Here is a 25,330-nt window from a genome sequence, read left to right on the forward strand (position 1 = left end):
AGGAATTCCTGGTATGCATTAATATATGTTAGAGCCTGCTAAGGTCATGCTAATGCAAATAGAGAGAACCAGCCCATTATTCTTGTAATTTTATTTTTGTTACCAGCCGTTCAGTGGGTGATTTGCAAGATCAGTTTTATAATTAGTTAAAATTACACAGTGGGAAAAGTTGTAACGTCTGGTTTTGAGGATACGATGTATGACTTCCAAAAGGTATTTAAAATAAGCATGTCAATGTATTTGGGGGTCAGATGCGCATAGTGCGATTTGGTTTCTTTCCCCCCCTTTTTCATAAGTAGCAACCACAAGCTTTTAAATCTTAATTGTGAAGTGTTTAAATTAGCATGAAACCTACCTCTGAGCACATATGCGAATACTAGTGAGACTTAAAAAATATTGTTTTGAAAAGACATGTGTCGTCCAGTTGCCTGCTTAGGATGCTGTCAAGAAATAATGTTTTTATTACAGTAGTTCAGTTTGCATTCATTCTCACATGAAAGGTTTGGTAATGCCATATTCTCAGGTGCCAAGGCTACGCACGAATTCTAATGGGATCTTGCAAATGTTCGAATGCCTAAAATAGTCTTTGCTAGACCTGTACAAATTATTTTAAATTGCATAAATATTTTTAGTATGTCTGGCTTCTGACAGAACACTACTATATACATGAGGATGGCACTGGCTACTTTTTCCACTTCCTCCTTCCATTCCCTCCCTCCCCCTGGAAAATAACGAGCAATCTTTATTAGTTCACACACACACTGGTGTTGCTTTATGTACTGCGTGACACTTATCACCCGTTAAACATCTTGTGGATGGCGGGCTGAATTCACAAAGAAAGGCACTGCAATCTGGAAGGGGGCAGGCATGGTCTCGCCCAAGGTTCCAGTGCTATTGCACACCTACTTGGGAATAAGGCAAGTAAACCCTCTGGGCTTACTTCCAAGCAGATATAAGGGAATCTTAGGATTGGACAATACGTCAAAGGTCATCTAATCCAAGCCCCTGCCTCTGCAGTCAATCCACAACACAGAAGCATCGATATGCACAGGACCACGCTGATAACCCAGGACACTTGACACCCTGAGTTTTAGTAAGGAACCTACAGTAATATTAAAAGCAATTCGTGTTTGGAGAAATCTGCTGTTTGATTAATCAAGAGACACCTTGATAACCATCCAAAAGTGAAACAATTTCTCAAGCTTTGAAGAAGAAGAAGAAGAAGAAGAAGAAGAAGAAGAATTTGGATTTGACATCCCGCTTTTCACTACCCAAAGGAGTCTCAAAGCGGCTAACATTCTCCTTTCCCTTCCTCCCCCACAACAAACACTCTGTGAGGTGAGTGGGGCTGAGAGACTTCAAAGAAAGTGTGACTAGCCCAATCACCCAGCAGCTGCATGTGGAGGAGCGGAGACGCGAACCCGGTTCACCAGATTACGAGTCTGCCGCTCTTAACCACTACACCACGCTGGCTGGGACCCTTCCCACCCTGAGTTGTGGGAAAGGTGGAAATAATCCACAAGGCTGATGTTACCTATGTATCACTGCAGCATTTGTGTGTGTGTGTGTGCACGCGCGCACACACTGCAGCTACATTGCTAGACCTGGCAGCTTCCCCACAGCTCTCACAACCATTATCTGCTGATAGGTTGTTCCACTGCTTTAGGATTTTTCTTTATTTCAATTTTAACAGAGGATGCTTTACTGCGGTTTTCACTGATGTTTTATGTTCTGATGCCAAGATGCCACAAGGGCCCTCAGGAGCCATGTGGTTGTTTATAAATTCCAAACAGGAATATTTTCCCCAACACAAGCATGGGTTGCTCCTGTCAGGGAACTGTCCCCGGCTCAGCGCAGGGTGGTGGAAGGGCTCTCGAGATGCTACTCTCAAGATGCTACAGACAGCCCCAGCCCCACCTGACCAGCAGCACCTCCTCTTCTAGCGAAGGAAGCAGCGATGTCTCTAGTGGGGAGGGGCATGCAGCTCAGAGGCTTGAGAGCAGAGGCTTTGGGGATGTTGGAGAGACCCTGCACCCCCCTTGCTCAGCGGGCGAGGAGGGAAACACACCATTTCCGTCACCCCAAGTGCACAGAGGGGTGAAACGCAAGGAGGAGAGGCGGAGATTTCGGATACCGAAACTCTTATGTTGGGGTCCCAGCCGGAAGGGGCCACTCCCGGATTCTGCTAGCGACTGATACGGTCACGCTTTTCAGCACTCTGCGCTGTAAATAGTTTGCACAATAAAACTGTTAAAAGACAGGTCGGACTCATGCCTGCTTACTCGTGAGCAACCCAACGCAGACCTGACAGCTCCTTATCCCTCCGACCCCAAATATTACGAACCTATACAAACTGGGGCCGGATACCATCATGCTGTTTGGTTTTCTCCACTTTCTGTCATTTTAAAACAATAACCGTACCTTTTAAAAAATGCAGTATAGAACAAAGAAAAAAATTACACATATGAGCCAAAGGTAATTGATGAAGGCTCAAGCATTTACATCAAAAACTAACTCGTCCACTTTGACACAGCAGATTCTATGTTCCTCTCCACGTAATCATGATATGAGAAGGAATGATACTCCTTCGAAAGCATTGGTTCATGTGATTTGTTCCAACAACTCCAACATGTTTGCAAAGCTGCTCTTTCATTTTTCCTCCCAACAATTTTCCTACGTTATATATACTGTAGCATACACAAAAAATGTTTGGCAATCACAATAAAATATGATTCTGTGGGTGCAATCCTATCTGTAAGAACTGCCAGCTGAAGGGCAATAGGATTTGGCAGGAGTCCTGCTGTATCAGCAGAACACCAGATACACAATGAAAAAATATGTTAGTGGGATACTTTGAATATACTGGCAGAGATATCCTACCAGTGAAAATACAGCGAAAAATGGCAGAAAGGGGGTAGAGTTATGGGTGGGCCATGAGTGGCACAGCAGAGAACAGTTATGACAAACCCTACACCTCTTCAATTCACACTCCTGTCACTGGAGCAAATTTACACCAACCAATGTTCTACTTGTGTGGTTTCTTCTTACCATCTCAGGCTAAGCATGCATTGGCTGTTCCACCAGCATAATGTGAATATCAGATCACTCTGTATGGCTGCAATCCTATATCCACAGTTGGTTAGAGTGCGGTGCTGATAACGCCAAGGTTGCAGGTTCTATTCCCATATGGGGCAGCTGCATATTCCTGCATTGCAGGGGGTTGGACTAGAGCAGTGTTTCTCAAACTTGAGTCCCCAGCTATTTTTTGGACTACAACTCCCATCTTCCAAAGCTAGCAGGCCAGTGGTCAGGGATGATGGGAATTGTAGTCCAAAAACAGCTGGCGTCCCAGTGTTTGGGAAACACTGGACTAGATGTTCCTCAGGGTCCCCTTCCAACTCTGCAATTCTATGATTCTACGACCTGAGATCAAACCCCATTGAACTTGATAGAATTCATTTCCGAGGAAACATGTGAAGGCTTCTACTGTAAGTCTTGGACCACAAGCTTAACATGAATCAACAGTGTGATGCAGCAGCAAAAAAAGCTAACGCTATTCTAGGCTGTATCAACAGAAGTATAGCGTCCAGAGCAAGGGGAGTAATAGTACGACTCTATTCTGCCTTGGTCAGACCAAACAACTGTGTCCAATTCTGGGCACCACAATTTAAGAACAGTGTTGACTAACATGAACATATGCAGAGGAGGGCAACCAAGATGATCAAGGATCTGGAAACTAAGACTTATGAGGAATACTTGAAGGATCTGGGTATGTTTAGCCTGGAAAAGAGGAGACTGAGAGGAGATATGATCGCCATCTTCAAATATCTTAAGGCTGGTGTCACATGGAAGAGGGAGCATGCTGGTTTTTCCTGCTCTTGAAGCTAGGACTCAAGGCAATGGCATCAAGTTACAGTAAAGGAGATTCTGACTAAACATTCAGAAAAGCTTTCTGACAGTAAGGGGCCGTTTAGCAGTGGAGCAGACTCCCACGAGAGGTGGTGGACTCTCCTTCCTTGGATATTTTTAAGGAGCGGTTGGATGGCCACCTGTCATGGATGCTTCAGCTGAGATTCCTGCATTGCAGGGGGGTGGATTAGATGACCCTTGGGTCCCTTCCAACTCTAAGATTCTAACATTCTATGATCCAAAGCAAAAGAAGACTCCCAGCACTGATATTTGTAATAACCACAGCATTTTTGGCACTTTTATAACTTTGCAACATACATATTTCTTAGTTTATAATCAGTTTACAATGCACAGCATATTTAGGGAAATTGTATGAATGATTGATGCATGCATGTGTATGCTTAATGCACATAAATGCACATTATAATTTTTTTAAACGTGACTTCTATCAAAAAGTAATTAAGTCCACGGGTTAATGGCATCCTGTTGTATGCTGGTTCTTGGAATTATCTGCTGCGGGGGGGAAAGCTTGCCAGAGGAACACCTTTGCAAATCTGACTCTGAAGCCAAAACAAATTTACTCAGATTAAAAAGCGATCCACTTAATTGCATGAATTAAAGAACAGAATTCTCACCATATGTATCAATAATTTCGGTTTTAAAGCCTCAGAGTTCCATTAAAAAAAGGGGGGGGAGGCAAAGTAACAGTAGAAATGTATGCCTCTGAAAGAGATGCCAATGCGGTGTTTTTTCTTCTTCAGCCAAGGAGTATTTTGCTTGGCTCAACAGTGCTTGGGTTAGAGGGGGGGGGGAAACACTTGCCGGCAGCCTAATCCAGAAAGATTTAATAAGCTGGGCTGGAGATGCTGTTGCTATTTGGCACATCACGATTACGGTATGGCACACAGCAGAGAAAAAAAAAACCCCTTGACCACAGATTTAGTTTGGCTGCTGTTGCCAACTCCTTTGGCTACATCTGCTGCTTTAAGCCAACCAACTGCATGTTTACAGAGTGTGGTTTCAGCTGAGGTGTTAAAAAGACTTGGGTTGGCTGCCTAGCTGAAATTTATATTGAGTTAAAAGATGTGACCGTTCATGTCTACCATAAGTGCGCATCGTATCTACTGGCAGGCAAAGGCTTCCCTTCCTCCGCCTCCTGCGGCGAACAACAGTAACTTCAAAAGCACACATTGCGGCTTTCTTTCAAATCGGCAATAAGCAGTTATAAGCATGTGGTGGCAATATGAAATGCTAGGCACCAACTGCCTGTCTCCCACTTATTAATGCCATTTTGTATTGGTATAGACTACAGCCCCCCTGATCAACTGAGGCGATTTTCTGCTCGGAAATGCCGTATCAGAATCCTGAAAACACTTTTATGTACAGTGGCACTTTGGTTTACGAACTTAAGTCCGTTCTTAAACCGAGGCGTGCTTTCCCATGGCAGCGGGGGACTCAATTTACAAATGGAACACACCCAACATGTTCTATTTCCAAGGCAAAGTTCACAAACCAAAACACCTACTTCTGGGTTTGCAGCATTCATAATCCAAGTTGTTCATTGTAAGGACGTTCAGTGGCTGCTCGTGAGTAAAACGCCAAACGCAGAACTTCTAAACTAAGTTCTTTATTGTGCAAATTATATACAGTGGAGCAAAAGTTCAAACGTCCATCTCATCCCTCTGCAGAGTCCAGGAATGAACCCTTCCGGTTCTTTGTCCAGCAAAAGAGGCACGGGATTCTAAACCTATGCTTCCCTCTTCCACGTCCTTCCTGCCTACGCCCTCGGAGCGTGGGAACCTGACCCCGTTCGCCACTATCCCCTTGGCGTTCAGGCTCTGCGATCCTGTCAGAGCCCCTGCATGGCCTTCCTGCTTCTAACTCCCCCTCCCCGCTTGAGGAATGGTCGCTTCCGGCGGAGGAGAGGGAGGACGAACTGGTGAATAGCGGAGGGGGTTCTCTATATTGCAAACGCCCCCGCGACTCTACCACCTGCGGGGAGGGGGGTTTCCTGACATCCATAAACTAAGCTGTTCTTAAACCAAGGTACCACTGTATCTGCTTCTCGTAGTTTCAGACTTATAAGAAGAACAACTTGACACTAGCACAAGCGAGCCTATATTGTACAGAAGTCCACAGTGTTAGCCCAATAATGAGGTAGAACAGTGCTATTTTTCTAGAAAAATAGGTACTGGAACTCACCATGAACGCTTCCCTTGTTCTCTTATAATGGAAAGGCACCTACTTGAGAGGTTCTGGAACTGAGCTCCAGCGAGTTCCAGATGAAAAAAAGCCCTGAGATGGAATGAGACAATTTTGATGTGGAGACAAAGCTCTTCGCTGCCAACTCCTCTTACTCTGAGTCAAGCGTGTTGGCTTGCCCCCGTGACTGAGGGGGCTGTTTTTGTGCAGCGTGCGCATGCACACCACGTGATGTGCTGACATCTTGCGCACATACCATATGGCTTGTTCACGTGCACACCATAGTCAAGGATATTGAGGGGCCCCGGCCCCCTCAAGATGGTGCCCCTCCTCTGAGGAAGGAACAAGGTGGTACTTCAAAGTGAGGCCTTCTGGGTTGGGCATCCAAGAGAGAACTGCTGCCACAGTTTGCCATGGTGGCTAGAAAAAAAATCAGATTTCTTTACATTTAAATTGGATTTTTAAAATAAAATGCTTTTGGAGGAAAAATCTTTCTAAAGATAGTTTTCTATTCAAGTTACATTATAGTTCAAAGGCTATTCATCAGGAAATAAGGATTTGTTTTAAGTTTTTCATGCGTGCTAAAACTCAGTCTAAGTTTTTTTTTTTTTTAAAGTTTAACCACATCACTTAACAAACATGGATACATATGCTATAATGTTATTGTTTCGGTTAAATAAATTGTTTAAATTGTTATTAAGGAAGCAGAAAAGTTGTCCAAATATAAACAGTGAACTTATTAAACCTCACAATAATTCCATAATTATCGGTCTATGTATTTCGAATAGCATAACCAAATCAGTAATTTTTTTTTATATAACTGTAAAAGCTACTCTGAAAATTTATTATTCCAAAGATAAAACCTTCATCTGGTTGTAAATATTAAGGTTATACCAGCAAGAATGAGTCTTTCTGTAAAAATAAAATAATAATAATAATGAAATCAAGTCTCACTGACTAGTGATTTAAATCGATTCGATTTAAATCAAATCCACCCTGCTTTGAACATATTTTTAAGAAATGTCACAAGAAACTATCCATAAAGTTTAAAACAGGGGTTGTTTTTTTTAACAGCAGCAGCAAACCATGGCTGCTGGAGTCTCTGTTGACCACCTTGCTGAAAAGATCTCCCTCTGCAGGCCTCCTTTAGCCCGTTCTCAAAATGAGGCAAGACAGGGAAGAGGCAGGGGGGAAAGTGGAGAAACAGTCGGTGCTGCCACTGATGGCATGCCAAAGCAAGGGGGGAGTTTTAAACCAGAAAGGGCACTGGGAGGAGCAAGGAAGAGGATGACGACACAGTGCTGTACAGCGGAGGATGGAGCAGGTCGCTCATTGGGCCTAGAGAGCCATGTGGTACAGATAGCAGCTGGGCAGTTATGCTGAGCTGATGGAGAGAGAATCTATGCACACATGTGCGCATGTTTGTGCAAGTATATATATGCACCTGATTTATTTATTTATTTATTTATTTATTTATTCCCACAGACTGTATACTGCTTAATCCCAGTCATCTCTAAGCGGTGAACAGGAGTCCAAATTACAATATATCTACGTGAGGGGCAACACATATGAGTTTTAATACAAATGACAGCAGCTTGGACTTCTCAGTGCTGGAGGAATTTCATGTTTCCAAATGGCAATATGAACACACCTTCCAGACTAACTTGCGGTTCAGAACGTACGTTATCCACCATGTTTCTTTCCCGCCCCCCGCCCCCCACTTCCTAAATATTCCAACAGCTCAAAAATGTAGCACAATACATTTTTTTAAAGGCACACACTGTGCTTAGAAACACATAGTTTGAGAGAAAACATTTAGGCGTGCATTATTTTGAAGAGACAATCTGTTTAAAATATATATTTATATATGTATTATAACAGTTTAATGAGGAAGTGGGTCAAAGAGGACTTTTTGTGAACATACGGAAAAGTTGTTCACCCATCTCTACTTTTTTATATTCTAAGGTCTCAGAATCCACTTTGAAGAACAAAGCCAACCAAAGCACACCATTAAATATACACAGGCAAGAGAATCAAATATTCAGGCACTTGGGAAGCAAACTCACTAGGATTCCTTCAGCCTAGTACCCATTTCTACAAGCACCCAATGGCACAGAACATTTTTTGCACCTCCTTCCACTCCGCCAAGTTTTTTCTCATAACTTGCACCTAAAAGCAACCTTTTAATGTATGCACTTCTACTGCTAATGTTCAAGTACTCCAGCTCAGTATCCTCTCGCAATATCCTATGCCCAACATCCAGAGGCGTACCTAGGCTCTCTTGCACCCTTGGCAAGAAGAAGAAGAGTTTGGATTTGATATCCCGCTTTCTCACTACCCGAAGGAGTCTCAAAGCGGCTAACATTCTCCTTTCCCTTCCTCCCCCACAACAAACACTCTGTGAGGTGAGTGGGGCTGAGAGACTTCAGAGAAGTGTGACTAGCCCAAGGTCACCCAGCAGCTGCATGTGGAGGAGTGGAGACACGAACCCGGTTCCCCAGATTACGAGTCTGCCGCTCTTAACCACTACACCACACTGGCTCTCAGGAGATATATTGGCACCTCTGCTGTCCCTTGCACCCTTGGCAATCGAGGTCTCTCTCCACCTTTCTTTGTGATTTCTGAGGCACCCCCTGGGCTTGCGCTCTTGGCGAGGGGCCAACCTATCTAACCCCTATCCAACCGAGACACAAAAATCAACCGAGTCAGCCGTGCTCTGAACTCGTTTGCAGCAAGAGCATAATAACGGGTTCAGCAGACAACGTATACAATATGTTTCCAATATTTTACCATTTTGGCTTCTGAGTGCATTGGAGGGACTTGTGGTGAAGCGCAGGGGTTGCTGAGGTTTGGGCCTTGCATTCCCATTATGTTGGTGTTCATGGACATCTGCCGTTCCATCTTGAGAAGGATAAAGAGCAAAATAAATCAGATGGCATTTGAAAGGTGAGATAAATTTTCAAAAAGGCTTTTCTACAAACAGGCAAGAGCAAGGCTCATTGTGTCCATGCAGGATGGCAATCACTTTGCCGGCTGTATTTATCTGCTTTCAGAAAAATATAGCTACAGTAGTAACTTTGTTTTGTCCGACAATCAATAGAAAACTGCCTCTTCACCAGAAGAACAAATTAGTCACCTGGGCTTGAGACTTTCAATAATGATTTTCCCTTGCTTTTAGAAAACAGCACACTGGGTTAAGTGGCTTTTAAAACATCACTGTATAAAATTATGGCTGATGCTGTCAGGGCAGCCCAAACTAACTTGTTTAAGATATATGTATAAAATGTATGATCTAGGGGGGTTGAAAATTGGAGCCTTTTCCCTATGGAGCTGTTGAATCTGACAGTGGGGGGGGGATTCACATGCCTGCCTTAAGACTACTGCGGCACAACGTTATTTAAATACTCAGTTCACGAAGCAAAGCAAAAATGATGTTCCTGAAAATCACATTGCAGGAGAAATGCTCAAGAATTGTTTACTTTATAAAGCGTTGCATTATTTTCAGTGAAACAATACTGCTTCTTTCTATTCATTTAGCTTTTATTATCTTTCTTATGTGGCGTAACAGACATAGCCAATCAAAAAATGTAACAGACGAGAAAAAGAACATGGCAGAATCTAAGCTATAACCAGCCAAAGAGAATCAGGAAACAAAATTACCAAGAGGCTTCTATGTGCAGACCTCTTAATTTATTCTTCTTCTAATGGATGCAGAGAAACAGTAATGAAATCGAACACAGTGCATACTTGATTTAAATCAGCATTTACATTAAATTAGAAAACAATATAGTTTCTAAGAAGTCTGGCCTTTCTGGGGGGCAGACAGCAAAAGCACTTTGAATCACCAACACCATCAAATCAGATTCTCTCTCTCTCTCTCTCTCTCTCTCTCTCTCTCTCTCTCTCTCTCTCTCTCTCTCTCTCTCTCTCTCTGTGTGTGTGTGTCTGTGTATCTCAGCCATACTTACGGGCATCAAAACAGCAGAGGAACCAGGCATGGTAGGATTGGGTAGAGTCCCAGGCATAGAGGCAGGCATTGGGTGTCGTTGTCTGTTGTGTAGTTGCAGTAATGACGATAATGAGCCTGGGACAGGCCTAGGAAAAAAAAGGGGGAGAGAGAAAAAGGAGCTGAGACATATTAAGGAAAAATGGATCACACTCAATTTCGAAATGAATGTCAAAACTCAAAACCCATCTGGTATTTGAACTTTAAGTTCAGCGAAACTTTCTCACTTCAGAGTTGGAAAGGATGGCAGAAAGTTTTGGCGGAAAGACTTAATGCATAATCAGTTTTGTTTTGAAAAAAACTGTATCAAAGTCTCTGAAAAATGTCCCCCAAAAGTATAATTTTGAGGCGGAAGCTGCAATCCTGGGAGTTACTTACCTGGGAGTAAATCCCATCAAACTCTTCTGAGTAAGCATGTATAGGATTGTGCACTTATCTCCTTATATTACACAGTCCTTATTTTATGGTGATTTTTTTCCTTGAACCTCCAGTACTGTGCTCTGAATTCAGCATTGTTTTTGACTGAATATGAGCAGTGAATAATATTTTTTATTTATTTGCATGAGGAACACGACTCTTCTAAACCTAAATTTCAGCTCTTAAATCCCCTCAGTTGGGATCCAGACTGGCCAATATGTAGAGTTAGTGCTCCACAAAATATCCAGGACCCAAGTCATTCAGAGTATGTATGATTCAACAGCACCAGCAATTTCAGTACAATGATATTGAACTTCAGTATTTTGCAGTTGTTACTTAAGCATATCCTTCAACATCCCTCAGATGAAAATAGGGGAATTCTATCTTACATCAGCGTTCTCCCCCCACCCCCGCGTGCCACGCACTGCTGACGGAATTTAGGAAAAGGACGGGGTTGGCTGAGCTGGCCCAATGGCTGTCACCAAGAGGAGTATGTGACAATACTGTATTGCCAAATGTCTTGGTTATATGCAGGAGCCTTAGATGATACATTGGTACCTTGGTTCTTGAACTTAATCCATTCTGGTAGACCGTTCAACTCCCAAAATGGTTCGAAAACCAAGGCGTGGCTTCCGATTGGCTGCAGGAGCTTCCTGCACTCAATCAGAAGCCGTGTAAGCCGCATTGGACGTTCAGCACCCAAAAAACATTCGCAAACCGGAACACTCACTTCTGGGTTTGCAGCGTTCGGGAGCCAAGCCCTTCATTTACAAAGTGCTGTAACGTGGGGATCGTGATACAGCAAGTGATTTCAGCTCTGACATAGCAGGCAGGAGACAGCTTCTTCATGTAACACTCTTTTATTTAGACAAACAAGACTGGGGAACTGAGGAGAGGGATGCTACATTTATAGGGACAGAAAGACTGGCTAGAAAGGATACATTCTGGAGGGAACAATCTCAAGCAATCACAAAGCTGCCTTTTGGTGGGAACCAATAAGACTGAGGATCCAAATGCAGCAACTTGAATGAACCAATAGCAGCTGTCCCTTCTGGAACAGGTAGGCAGTTACTTTCCCCTAATGAATACAGACAATAGTAATACAGATATTATAACCCTTGAATCAATACACAACACCAAGGTACCACTGTATACGGCAAAACTGTGATGCTTCCATCAGCCTGCCTTGGGCGTCAGAGGAGGCACCCAGGCTGGATGTTTACAAAATGGCACTTCTGCGCCAGCAACGTAGTCTCTAGGATTGAGGGCTATGATTGCCCAAGGGCCCCTGTGCACCTGTGTGAGCTGGCCCCCCTTAGGCTGCTCCTGACAGCACCATCACCGCAGTCGGATGTATTGAGTGGTACCGGCTTGGGGAGCTCAGGAGTGCAGCGGCAGCAGCTGGGGCCCTGCCCCCCTCTCCTCCTTGTGGGTCCCACTATGTCACCGTGAGGGGCTGAGCAGCCTCCCGCCTCATTCCCTTTGCCCACTTGCAGAATCTGGGACTCTGCATGACATAGTGAGAAGCCGTGACAGCTTCAGGGTTTTCATGACAGTCCCAGCATTTTCGGGGCAGTTGGAGACTACACTTAAGGCCTTATTGATCCTGAACTTTTCCTAGATTAGTTCTACTTATAAATACGGACAATTAAATAGTTTGTTTCCCTTGATTGTTCTCCCCACCCTGAGCGACACCGCCAGCTGATATTTTAAACATTTCTTGGCTTAAAGGCCAGCTTGAAATGCTGAGCTTCGGAGTAGCTGCTGGCTGAAAGAAAAAAACCCACAAAACCAAATTCTGCTTTGTATGCCCAGGCCTTTCTTTCTTTCTTAAAATAAGTTTTATTACACAAAATGTATACAAAAGTTTGTAAATTTACATAAGAGTACATACTTACATAAAAAACAAACGAAATAGCTACTAAAAGAAAAAGAAGAGAGAGAAAAGAAGAAGAAGAAGAAGAAGAAGAAGAAGAAGAAGGAAGAAGAAGAAGAAAAGAAAATAACAGAGTGGAAGAAAAAAGAAAAAGAAAAGAAAAAAGATACATTTTTAAAAGGAAAAATTACATTACAATTGGTTGACTTCCACCGCTGCGTAACACTACCTATTTCCAACTGAAATTCTCTGCCATTCTTTCCTTTAACACCATGTATTTTTTAATGTTACTGTAATTCAGCTTTAAATTATTCTACTCCAAACACAACCAAAACCTTTCATTTGATCCTTGTTTACTTAAATATTCATTAAAACATTTCCATTGGTTTTGAATCACATTTTTTTGATTTTTGCCTTATCCAGTTAGTCAATTTTGCCATCTCTAGATATTCAGCCAATTTGCTCTGCCATTCTTTCTTGGTTGGTACGATACTATCTCTCCAGTGCTGGGCTATCAGGGTTCTCGCTGCTGTAGTCGCATATAAAAAAATATCTTTCTTTGCACGCACAACAAGGGGTTCATGGTGCTATGCCTTTAAACTGCAGTAAACTCTACCTCTGAACAAGGCATTTTCAGATTGCCTTGAGCCTTAAAAAAATAATCTAATCTAACATTTGTGACTCAATGAAACTATATTTTTGTGTAAGGGAGAACTGATTCTCAAGGTGACTGACATAAAACAAGCAGCCCCCAGATAACTTTCTGGAGCCCCACAGCCAGTCCTTTCTGCACTGCTTACAGACCCTTTATAGAGCTCTCTACCTTCATAATAAACTTAGGTGTTAGTCCATTTGACAGAAACTTGTTTTGGCTTGACTTCTGCCGTTTGCACAGGTAATCCTCAAGAGCCCATATGGTTGGAATTTTACTTACATGTTCCAGAGCCAAAATGGTTTCTGAAATTGATTTAATGAGCCTGGGAATAGGGGTCTCGGGTAAAAAGGAAATTATTTGTATATATTAAAAAAAAAAAGCAAATAAGCTACTTTGCTGTCCTCACTCTCACCCTCAGCTCTGCTTAGCTTTGCAAGTCTGCATCTGCTTTGCAGTTGGGAAAATTACTGTTTTCGTTGGGGATCCCCCCCTCCCCCTTGTAGCACCTTGGAACCTTCCAGGTTTTTCCTGGACGGAGGAAGAAAAACAAAACACCACACACTTTTGAATTTCAGGCCGCAATTTTGTCTGTGCTCACTAACAAAAGTATTAAATAATTGTGCATGCACAGCCTAAATTGGCAGGGACCACATGGGCCCCCTCTGCCTTTACGACGACAGGTCCAAAGAAACAGTGCACCTGACACCCAAGAAACCTCGTATCTGGAATCCAGAAGTAAATAGCCTGGAAGGAAGAGGCAAAGTTCAGAAGAGAAGCCTTGTTAGCTGGTATTAGTGAAACCTCAAAGATTACCTCCATTATATTTGCAAAGCATCAACAGTGTTCTGGGTACTGTGCAGATCACATTGAGGATATAGACCATCTAGACTGGCCACAAAGCTTGAAGTCTACTGCTGTGGTGCCTTCTTGTACCACCTGCAAAAGGTTGCTGCTGCGTCCTAAAATAATGCCAGGCAGTCAGCATCTGAATTATTTGCATATGTAAAAAATGTTTATTAACATTTTTCTTTAATAATAATAATTATTATTTATTTATACCCCGCCCATCAGGCTGGGTTTCCCGGGCGGCTTTCAACCGAATATTAAAAACAATACAGCATCAAGCATTAAAAACTTCCCTAAACACGGTCACCTTCGGTTGTCTTTTAAAAGTAAAATAGCTGCTTATTGCCTTGACATCTGCTGGGAGGGCGTTCTACAGGGCAGGTGCCACTACCGAGAAGGTCCTCTGCCTGGTTCCCTGTAACCTAACTTCTTGCATGAATAAATAATAGTTCATGTGATCCTTCTTTACCCTTACTTTCCCTTTTCGCTTCCCCAACCCAAGCCACTATTTTCCCAGTGAAAATAGTGCCCCTTGCTCTTTTAAAAAATAATGTTGCAGTGGATACATTATCATCATGTCGTTCGTAGTTTCTCTCTCTCTCTCTCTCTCTCTCTCTCTCTCTCTCTCTCTCTCTCTCTCTCTCGTGTGTGTGTGTGTGTGTGTGTGTGTGTGTGAAAAGAGCTACATCTTCCTTCTTCCCCCAGTCCTAGAATACAAATATGTTACTGCCTAATTTTAACCCCAGACCCATCTATATTTGACATTTTGGAGTGAAACCACTTTTTTGATTCACACAGTTGAATTTTAGTATAAAGGCGCATAAACTTTCCTTGAAACCTGGTTTTTAACTGCACAAATATTTTCAATAATTGTCAAAGTGATTATGTATATCAGTATTAACTTCCCAAACAAAGCAGAAGTTTTCCTCTTTAAAATGAGAAGGCAAATTACAGTAGACTCATGAAAACAAAGACCCAACAGTTTCTCCAGTGCAGGCTTGTTACCATGAGCTAATAATTCCAGACTTTAAGCAAGCAGAGTCTCCTTTTCTTAATAATTGTATGCCTCTGGGCAAAGCATTTCTACTAAAAACTATTGAGGCATGGAACAAGGCAAGGTGTGTGAGCTAATGTGGGATTGTTGAACCACTAAACCAACTCTTGTGGCACCCAGCCTGCTCTGCACTGACAGATTATTTCTCCACATACACTTGTAAAAACACACTGCTTAAGGTTAAAAACCTGCTTAAGCTTTTCTTTTCAATTAAAATGTCAAAGATGACAGGACGTGCTTTCGCTGTCCCCCAACAGTATGATGGATGCGAAGGTGAGAGTTACAGATCCTCCTCCTTTAGAGACAGTTGCCTGATGATGGAGAAGTGGTCCTGTATGGTCCTCTCCTCCCGGTACCCATAACAAAGAGTTACTGTGCTAGGCCTATCTTCCATAACCGTTGACAAGCCAAATAACCTCAAACTGGGACTTCTGTTAGGCCAGGGATGGGAAATCCGTGGTCCTCCTGATATTGGTGGACTCCAGTTTCCATTAGCCCCGGCCATCATGGCCAATGGCAAGGGGTGATGGCAGCTGCGGTTCAACAACATTTGTAGGGCCTCAGGTCCCTCATCCTTGTAGCAGGCACACATGTCTCCTGCACTTCCATATGGCGTGGCTGCACTCAAGTGGAAGCATGAGAAGCATCCTTGGCAAGGACCTAGAACATCACCAAATGAACAGCAGGGATCTAGGTGAGCTGGTTGCACATTGTTCGCGCTCCTGCAAGGCTCCAATCAAGCCACTTGGGAGCAAGCATCATGAAGCACATCGCACATGTGTGTTGAGAAGATTAAGTGACAGCTGCTGGAGACTGGTTCATTGGGTCAAATGGGGCCCCCATTTGCCTGTTTTCCCACTTGCATCCAGTCCAGGACATCACACAACCTGTCAGCTCCCTCTCCCCATCCTCCATGTCAGTGTCATCCTTGCAGAACTCAGCAGGAAAGAGGATGGGGACAAAAACAGAATTACCGTACTTTTCCAGGTATTAGACACTCCCATGTATAAGACGCCCCCCTCTTTTGGGGGGCTCCAAATTGAGAAAATGGGGAATTGCCCAGAGTTGTTGAGCTCACCCGCGGGACCAACACAGCCGATCGCATGCACATCGACGAAGCGACCGATTGTCTGCACGCTCGCCAACAGCCAACACCAATTGCCCCGCCCAATTGCCACAGCAGCCAATAGCCTGCAAAACTTGCAGCAACAACCAATCACCCGCCAAAACCGCCGCTGACAATCTCCGGCTTGCAGCAGCCACCAGTTGCAGGTCCAACCTCACCACTACCCATGTATAAGACGACTCCAATTTTTAAGCTTCAAGAAAATAACCTAGCCTTATACACGGAAAAATACAGTAGCTGTTTCTGCCTGTCATTGGCTCTGACTACACCTAATCATAGAATCATCAAATTGTTGAGCTGGAAGGGACCACAAGGGTAATCTTGTCCAACCCCTGCAATGCAGGAATCTTTTGCCCATGACCCTGAGATTAAGAATCTCATGTTGTACCAACTGAGTTCCCTGCTCTTCACCCTACCAGTCACAATGGGCACCAGCCACCACTGGTGCACGAATGTGTTTGCAGTGTGTTGTAGACAAGGTGTCAGGCTTGTACTAGAAGACCTTGATTCGATTCCCTGCTTTGTCATGAAGCTCACTGGGAGACCACGGGCCAGTCATTATCTCTGAACCTAATTTATTTCACAAAGTCAATGGGAGCAAATAAAATATATAATCCCGTGTACAGCATCTTTTTGCCCTTGGAGGAAGGGACGAGTCCCAAAATCGACATAACCGTTACCTCTATTTCCAGTATTCAATACAGGAGTGTCGTTGCTCATGCGGACAAAATGGCACCATCCATGGACAAGAGAGAGGTATCAATAAGGCTTTGGGGGGGACCTCAATATCCTGTTTAGAAAAAAAATGGGGAACCACCCCCCCCCACAAAGCCCATTGAGGTTTGAGCATGTTAACTGGAAAGCTAACTGGCTGTTTATGGGGAGGGATAGTGGAATATCAGGAAGAAGGGGTTTTCCAATAGCGTGGCCTGGCTGCTGTAACGTTTCGTTGCAAATAATTAGGATAACCATGCCATAGCAGTTGCTATTTGTCCCTGTATTCTTCCATTCCCATCCCCACTAAGAAATCACCACTATATGCCGCAAAGGGCACTTGTGTGATAACAGATCTTCAATGGATCGCACCTGACTAATGCTGGATGGCCACCTGGGAGCTGCCGGTAGGTTGAGGGGATATAAATACCTGACTTGTATGTTTAACATTTTAATAGAAAGGTTCATCATTTATGAATGGGAACCAATTTGGCAGCAAAAAGGCTACCTTAAAGCCCAGCACACGAATGCATTTACTCACACCTCGTAGGTCTCTGCATGTACATTTCTCTTCTAAACATCCCCCCTCCCGTTCCCTTTCTCTCCCCCCCCCACCGCATACATGCTCTCTCGCTTGTATACAAAACCCTTCCAATGTGAGGCTTTAACAAAGTGATTCTATTTGTGCAGCAAAGCATATAAAAGTCTGCGTTCCTTCCCAGTCACAATTTGGGCTTGCTCCATTCCCTTTCAAGTGCTGCATTGAACATGAACTTGCAGCTGATTCTGAGGGTTGGAGTCCATTTGTTTTCACATCAATGAAATTAATTTCCATTGGAAACTGCATCTAAGGCATTTAATCAAAATGGGCCTTAAAATAATTCTGAAAAGCTCATCTGTCTCCAATCTATATAGTGTTTTAAAAATTGGACATGTGCCCTGCAGTAATATTGCACTTTACAAAGCTTAATGCTCTGCACTTCTGAGTATCGGTTACATCAAGGCTCTGGTAAATTAAAGCAGACTCATATTCTTATTTACATTGATTTATAAATATATAGACAAAACTGAAGTAACTATGCCCCCGGGTTGAACAAAGTGGAATTTGAACATTCTTGTTTGGGGGTTCAGAGGTATTTTAACATTTCAGATAGAGTTCACTGTAGCTAAAAATGTGTGTAGGGAAGCATTGCTCTTTAACTGAAAAACATTTTCAGGACAGTGCGGTTCTGAATTGAAGAGCTGCGCAAGGAAGGAGGTACACCGGTATTTAATACTGTCCCCACCAGCCATTTTTCTGCTTAAATTCGCGGTCAAGCTGCTCCTGCCCCCATGGGAAAGGTTTGCAACTGTAACCCTGTGGAAGAAAATGCAGCTGGCGAAACAGTGCTTTGGAGTCGACAAGCAGCCAGTGAGGAAAGGGTTAAGCACTCCACCCCACCCACCTCCACTCAAACTCCTGTCCTCCCGAAGCTGCTTTTCATTTGAAGAAGCCAGCCATCTTAAAAATAATGGGTTAGAACCCAACTTAACAACGTAAGGTGAGAGAAGTTCCAACGAAGGAAGAATGGCTTTTGAAAATGAAGCGGAATATGCGGAACGCGCAAGATTAACAGCAAAGATTAGAGACCAAAATGATGAAAAATTCCTCGAGGACTGGAGACCTTTTATTGTGTATTTAAAGAACGATTATAGCAAAGATGAAAACACAAGAAGCATTTGAAATACGAGCGCCGGTGCTAATTATTAAGATAAATAGGTTAAAATTGATGTATTGAATAGCATATGCGAAATATATGCAGCATCCAAGGGGAGATATTGAAACCATGGAAGGGGAGGACGGGAAGCCAATGGACGAAGTAATTTACGGTCTTTTGTGTTTTTTGTGTGAAAAATAAATAAATAAGATTGTCACACACACACACACCCCAAGAACATAAGATGAGTGTTTGCTGGATCTGGCCCATCGAGTCCAGCATCCTGTTCTCACAGTGGCTGACCAGGTGCCTGCAGAAAGCCTGCAAGCTGGACATGCGCAGAACAGCCAACCTGAGACTCTCAGCAACTTTGAGTACACACGTTGAAATCGGTAGGACTTAACTACTCTAAGCGTGGGTCAACTACTCTCAAGCATGATTAAATCTGGATCCAACTCATTTTTAAAAAAGAAGAAGCTGAAAGGCCTTCTAGTTTGTGTGTAACATGTATTTCCCCCCTCATGAACAAGATAACCTGGCACACTTCAGTGCTTTGGCGGTTGTAAAAAGCCACTGGGTCAGCCTTCGTCCAGCCTGGTGTCCTTCAGATGTTTTGAACTATACCTCCCATCTGCCTCAGGCTGCATGAGGTCAAGATGCTTGTGTCACTAAGAATTCGTTCTGCTTTCTGCAACAAGTGTCCAGAACAGGTGGTTAAAATCAGAATCTGACTCCTCTCTCTCTCTCTCCAGTGTTCTCTGTTTCCCTGAATGCTTTTCTATGCTCCAACCGGCCAGGTGGCATCCAAACTATGCTTGACTGCAATGTAAGTGCATTACTCCACACAAATTCCATTAAGCAAATATAAAGCTGAAAAAACAGAGGCCGAACTGTAATCTAGACTTCAGAATCACAGTTTTAAAAAATATCCTTGTTGACCTTTGGGTTCCCAGGGGGGAAAATTCCAAATGATTAGCGGGCTCTGGTGCAGCTCTATTGGAAACAATGTGGGCATGTGAGAGGCTTGAGGGATGCCTGTGGTTCAAGTAGGAAACTCTAAATTTGTTGCCGAGCCCCAGGGAGCAAAAAAAGATCTGGGAAAAGCCTTGCAGGAGAAATGTGGTCTTGGAGTGCAACAGAGAACCAGCAACAGAATTGTAAAGCAAATGCTAAATAAGTGGAAAATTGGAAACAGCAAAATTAGGCCCGTTCCCAACAATAGCTGTGAATCCAGTTACAGCCCCGCAACAATCATCTCACCTCCACAAGCTGGATCAGCTCTCCATGGTCAGCATAGTCCCTATCGTGGCTCAACGACCAAAGCAAAGTGTAGTAGTAGTAACAGTCTCTACATAGGGGGGACTGGGTGAGAAGCACAAAAGCGCAGCTCTCCATGCATAATGAAAGAGAAGGTTGAAATGTATTTAAAGGTAAAGGTAAAGGGACCCCTGACCATTAGGTCCAGTCGTGTCCGACTCTGGGGTTGCGGCGCTCATCTCGCTTTATTGGCTGAGGGAGCCGGTGTACAGCTTCCGGGTCTTGTGGCCAGCATGACTAAACCACTTCTGGCGAACCAGAGCAGCGCACGGAAACGCCGTTTACCTTCCCGCCGGAGCGGTACCTATTTATCTACTTGTATTTTGACGTCCTTTCGAACCGCTAGGTTGGCAGGAGCAGGGACCAAGCAACGGGAGCTCACCCCGTTGTGGGGATTCGAACCACTGACCTTCTGATCGGCAAGCCCTAGGCTCTATGGTTGAGACCACAGCGCCACCCGCATCCCATTGAAATGTATTTAATGCAACTCTAATTTCATGGATAATATTATGAGCTGATTCACACATAACACCAAACCCAATGGTGGTGGTAGTTGTGATGGCGATTATAATAATATTCCACTCTTCTACTTTCACATCAAAAGTGAACAATAAATGCCTAAAGCAAAACAAAAACAAAAACAAAAACTTTCAACCGCAATGTAAAAAAACAAAAAAGCCAAACAAATCCAGAATGGTAATGTTAAAAATAATTAAACAATCAAGATTAAAATAGGCACCAGTTTTTTAAAATTGCATATTAAAGGTCTACTGGGTCCACGAGCCCACTACAGAAAAGGTCCCTAGACCACCATGTGAATGAGCACTAGGTTTGCCGATCAGAAGGTCAGCGGTTTGAATCCCCGTGACAGGGTGAGCTCCCGTTGTTCGGTCCCAGCTCCTGCCCGCCTAGCAGTTTGAAAGCACGTCAAAGTGCAAGTAGATAAATAGGTACCGCTCCAGTGGGAAGGTAAACGGCGTTTCTGTGCGCTGCTCTGGTTCGCCAGAAGTGGCTTAGTCATGCTGGCCACATGACCCGGAAGCTGTCTGCCGACAAATGCTGGCTCCCTCGGCCAGTAAAGCAAGATGAGCACCGCAACCCCAGAGTTGTCTGCGACTGGACCTAATGGACCGTCAGGGGTCCTTTTACCTTTACCTTTACTCCTTTCAAAGGTAAATCAAGTGTTGTTGTTCCATTCAAATCGTCAGCTTATGGTTCCATCCTAGTTTGCAGGACAAGCAGAACTCACAGACTGACAGTTTGGATGAAAACCAGGATGAAAATCATCATGTGTGAGGGGAAGAGGGAGTCCAAGCTTTAACCATGGTTTGATGTTACGCCATGTAACCAGTTTGCTACATTTGTGTAGCAATTCGTGGTTTGGCAACAGGTTTAAACCTCCCCTATCTACGCAATGTGAATGGTGGTGTTCTGATCTAATGTAGCCATCGAAAATGTGGTTCTCAGTATTAGGGTGAAACGCATGGTTTAAAGCAGGCATTAACAAACTGAGAATGAGTTTTATTTCACTGAAATGAAGTACTACGGGCATAATGTAGCAATGTGTAGAAACTCTTGGGAGAAATCTGTCACCATTTTCCCAGATCCAAGCAGTGGGAAACCTAAATTCATTTAGTTCCATGTTTACTCCATTTGCTCAATTGCTTTGTTCTTTTTCGTTTTCTTGAACGTATGTCCCAGATGTGGTTATGTAAGTGTATTTGTTTGAAGTCAGACTGTGTCATGGGATTTTACTGTTCAAGATGTCAAAATCGGTTTGAAGAAAACGTCACAAGAACACATATGTAGTGGGAATATAGAAAGAGACTTGGGGAGGGATAACCAGCAGTCAGATCACCTTTGGAGGGACCTATTTAAATGAATGCGAGCTGTGTGAGAGCACTAATGTTCACTTCTAGGTGGAGGGGGGCCTTGTTACTAGAATTTCCTGTAAGATTGTGCTCTTGGTGTGTAAAGTTTTTCAAGAAAATACGGCTTAAGCAAAAAAGATGAAGAAAGAATAGGAAGTCTTTTGGAATCTATATATAATGGTCTAATTTATTATTATTATTATTATTATTATTATTATTATTATTATTATTATTATTATTATTATTATTATTATTATTTACACCCTGCCCATCTGTCTGGTTTGCCCCAGCCACTCTGGGCGGCTTCCAGCACTTATAAAAACAATGTAACATCAAACATTAAAAACTTCCCAATACAGGGCTGCCTTTAGATGTCTTCTAAAGGTTGTGTAGTTCTTTATCTCCTTAACATCTGGTGGGAGGGCGTTCCACAGGGAGCATGCCACTATAAAAAAAAAGCCCTCTTCCTGGTTCCCTGGAACCGACAGAAGGCCAAATGACATGTAGTCCACTACTATATGTCATGGTTTTTATATCATTGCTGAACGTACTGAGCTATCAAATTGCACATTGATGAACCTGGTCTATGTTGGTGATCATTGCTAACACTTGGTTAGCTTTATATTGTTGGTTTCCATTTTTAAATGGACAGAACTCCATTTTGGGAGCCAGCAAAGCTGGCCTGTCTTGTTACATATGTTAGTGGTTTCCCTGCTAGTGTGGACTACAAATGCCAGCGCTTCCACTTTCCATCTTGCCTAATTAATAGCTGTCAAAAGGAGTGTTGGAAGCTGCCTTTTCAGACCACTGGTCCATCTGGGTCCGTATTGTGCACACTTACCAACAATGACTCTCTAAGATTTCAGACAAGAGACATTCCCAGCTATAGTGGATAGTGGGGTGGGGTGGCGGTGGCGGTGCTAACCTCCTGAGTGAGCAGCTGAGTCAGTTCTGCTTACCTGGAATGAAAGGGGGGGGCAAGGTATCCTGGAGGTCAGTGCAGTGCAAACACACAAGCAGGAGCGCCAGATTGGCTCTGCCAGTGCATTTGCACTGCACCAATCTCACCACCTCACCTGTCCCAGTAAGCAGCTGCAACTTAGCTATAGGAGGATCAGGTAAGGACTACCAGTGCAAGTGCACCACACCATGCCCTGAATCTAGAGGGACTTTGGAAAGACAAGTACAGGCTTGCCCAGCCTTTTCTGGATTTGAATCTTCCGCTCCTACTTCTCCTCTATCTGCTATTGGTGTTTGGATATTTTAATTTTATAGGATAAACTAAGGAACCTCCAAATGTCGTGCGGAAGAAGAGGAACTTATGAAGCCGGGTTTGGAGCGATTACTATGCATTTGTGCTTTTGGGTTTTTTTTTCCTTTTGGAAAATTTAGCAAGCAAATTTCAGGGCACAAAGCTTGGAGGTTTGTCCCCTGCACGTACCCCACATTTCCCATATATACCAAGAATAAATTTATACCACTGTGCTTGGATGTGTGCAGTTATAACTAGGAGCATAAAAGAAAAATGTGAGAAAATACTTTACACTAGACAGAAGTATCTAGCAGCTGTTTGTTCTTTAGCTTGTGGCTGAAAATTTAATCAGCGAAAATAACTCAGCTCCTGGTCTTATTTCTACTGTAGTCTTATCCCTTTCTTTGGATAAATGTGGTGTCTGGGGTTTGGAGTTAAGTGTCGTTTTGTATCATTTCTGACATCTCCTTGAGCTTCTCTTCATAAGAGTCTGATTTTAATTTGTGGTAGAGTTATGACTACAAATAAACATGCATCTCAGCTATTCATGAGAAAGTGCTAATGCATATAAAATACGAAGTAAACTCTTCTTCTGAACCATCAACACCATGCACGCAAAGCATGCACAAATCAGGGATCTGTTCTCAGTGAGTCTCACTTGCTTCCCACTGAAAAAATAGGCTTCATTGCTCAACACATCAAATGAGATCCACCCTTAGTATCTAGGGGTAAATCTGCACTGTCCCAGAGTGGACCAGGTGTAATCCTTTTCAAGGATGGGTTAACCAAAAGATTAAGAACCCAGTGGCATATGAACCACATCAAGACTGCACAATTTCCAGCTTTTCTGCCAAACATCTGTCTCTTCTTTCCTGCTTGTCCCACCATCATTTCTCCAGGATTATTTCCCTCTAACTTTTTGGAGCAACTGGCAACTTGGTCCAGAGTGGTATTTCCTGCCACGTATGTCTTAAGGAAATGTTGAAATAGGAAGAGAGATAGCAGCAACTCTCAAAAAGAACAGGTGCACAGGAGAGGCAAAGGCACCAGACTCTCAGATCCACAAATGGAACTAGTTAGATCAGGGGGTGTCAATCTGGTCCCTACCACCCACCAGTGGGCGTTTCAGGATTCTAGGTGGACGGTAGGGGGTTCTATGGCACAAGCTGAATCCTCCTTCCATCGAGCACTGGTGGGTGGTAAGGAATTTTTACCATCAAGAAATATGCGTAAGTGGGTGGTAGGCAGAAAAAGGTTGACTACCCCTGAGTTAGATGAACAAGACAGTAATACTACACTAAATTAGTATGCATAGTGCAGAGGGTAGAAATGGCTCCAGTTTTGTTTCCCTTACTTTGGAACATGTACATTAGAGTCCAACCTTATAGCTCTACAGTTAATGGAAGTGTCTTCTTAGTGAGGTTCTCCATGCTTGTTTTGGAAGTCAAAGGCTAATAATACAAGCTAATAATACAAGAATAAAGTTTTTCCCTAGCAAATGCAAGTTTCTGGATGCAGAGTACTAACTGTAACGGGTTTCTGGTTGAGACTATTTTCAATTTGTTTTCTCCCATCAGAACTTGCAATCTTCCTTTCCCCACCCATTTGCCTCTCACTTACCTCATTTTACTCAGAAAGAATGATATTAATGGGTATAATAATAATAATAATAATAATAATAATAATAATAATAATAATATATTTATACCCCACCCATCTGGCTGGGTTTCCCTAGCCACTCTGGGTGGCTCCCAATCGAATATTAGAAACACAATACAGCATTAAACCTTAAAAACTTCCCTAAACAGGGCTGCCGTCAGATGTCTTTTAAAAGTAGGATAGTTGCTTATTTCCTTGACATCTGATGGGAGGGTGTTCCACAGGGCAGGCGCCACTACTGAGAAGGCCCTCTGCCTGATATAGGTACAAAGATGGTGTTTTCTGTAGAGTTTATCCTTGTCTGTGGAAAACTTCACAGAAACCAACTTCTTCAAACCTATATCCATTTCCAGCTGAAAGCAACAACATTCACAGTCCTTCCTGTATTCTTCAAGCAGTTAAAAAATAAAGTATTTCAATTTCAAATTGACATGATCTTGTTCATTATAACCTGGCATTATGTAGAAAAGTCCAGGCCACTAATTTTCTAGTCATCGTGATAAGCAGATAGGTTTGTATTAAAAGTCAGAAATACCAGTTTCTGGTATTTTTCCTCTCCATTGCAGCCCCTTTCCCAGATTTGCTCTGGGGAATCCTGTCCCCCATAACACCTTTTTGGGTGCACATGGGGAACTGCAGTGGTTGGGAGGGGGGGAGAAAGTCCTGCTGCGTGAGGAGAAGTCCATTCTAGTGGTGATGATCACCTTTGGATGTCACCCACAGATTTTT

The 25,330-nt window shown here is 43.2% G+C and overlaps 1 protein-coding gene across 5 annotated transcripts in view; it reads right to left on the bottom strand.

The window, feature by feature from the left end:
- Nucleotides 1-25,330, bottom strand: part of CREB5 (cAMP responsive element binding protein 5) — a 260,433-nt gene that overhangs the window by 60,553 nt on the left and 174,550 nt on the right. For all 5 annotated transcript variants that reach the window (XM_033165528.1, XM_033165527.1, XM_033165530.1 and 2 more), the window contains 2 exons: nt 10,080-10,206; nt 8,902-9,012 (listed from right to left, as the gene is read on the bottom strand). In XM_033165528.1, coding sequence (XP_033021419.1) covers nt 8,902-9,012; nt 10,080-10,206 — 238 coding nt within the window. The remainder of the gene's footprint in view (nt 1-8,901; nt 9,013-10,079; nt 10,207-25,330) is intronic.

This window comes from Lacerta agilis, chromosome 12 (assembly GCF_009819535.1).
Source record: "Lacerta agilis isolate rLacAgi1 chromosome 12, rLacAgi1.pri, whole genome shotgun sequence".
Lineage (NCBI taxonomy): Eukaryota > Metazoa > Chordata > Lepidosauria > Squamata > Lacertidae > Lacerta > Lacerta agilis.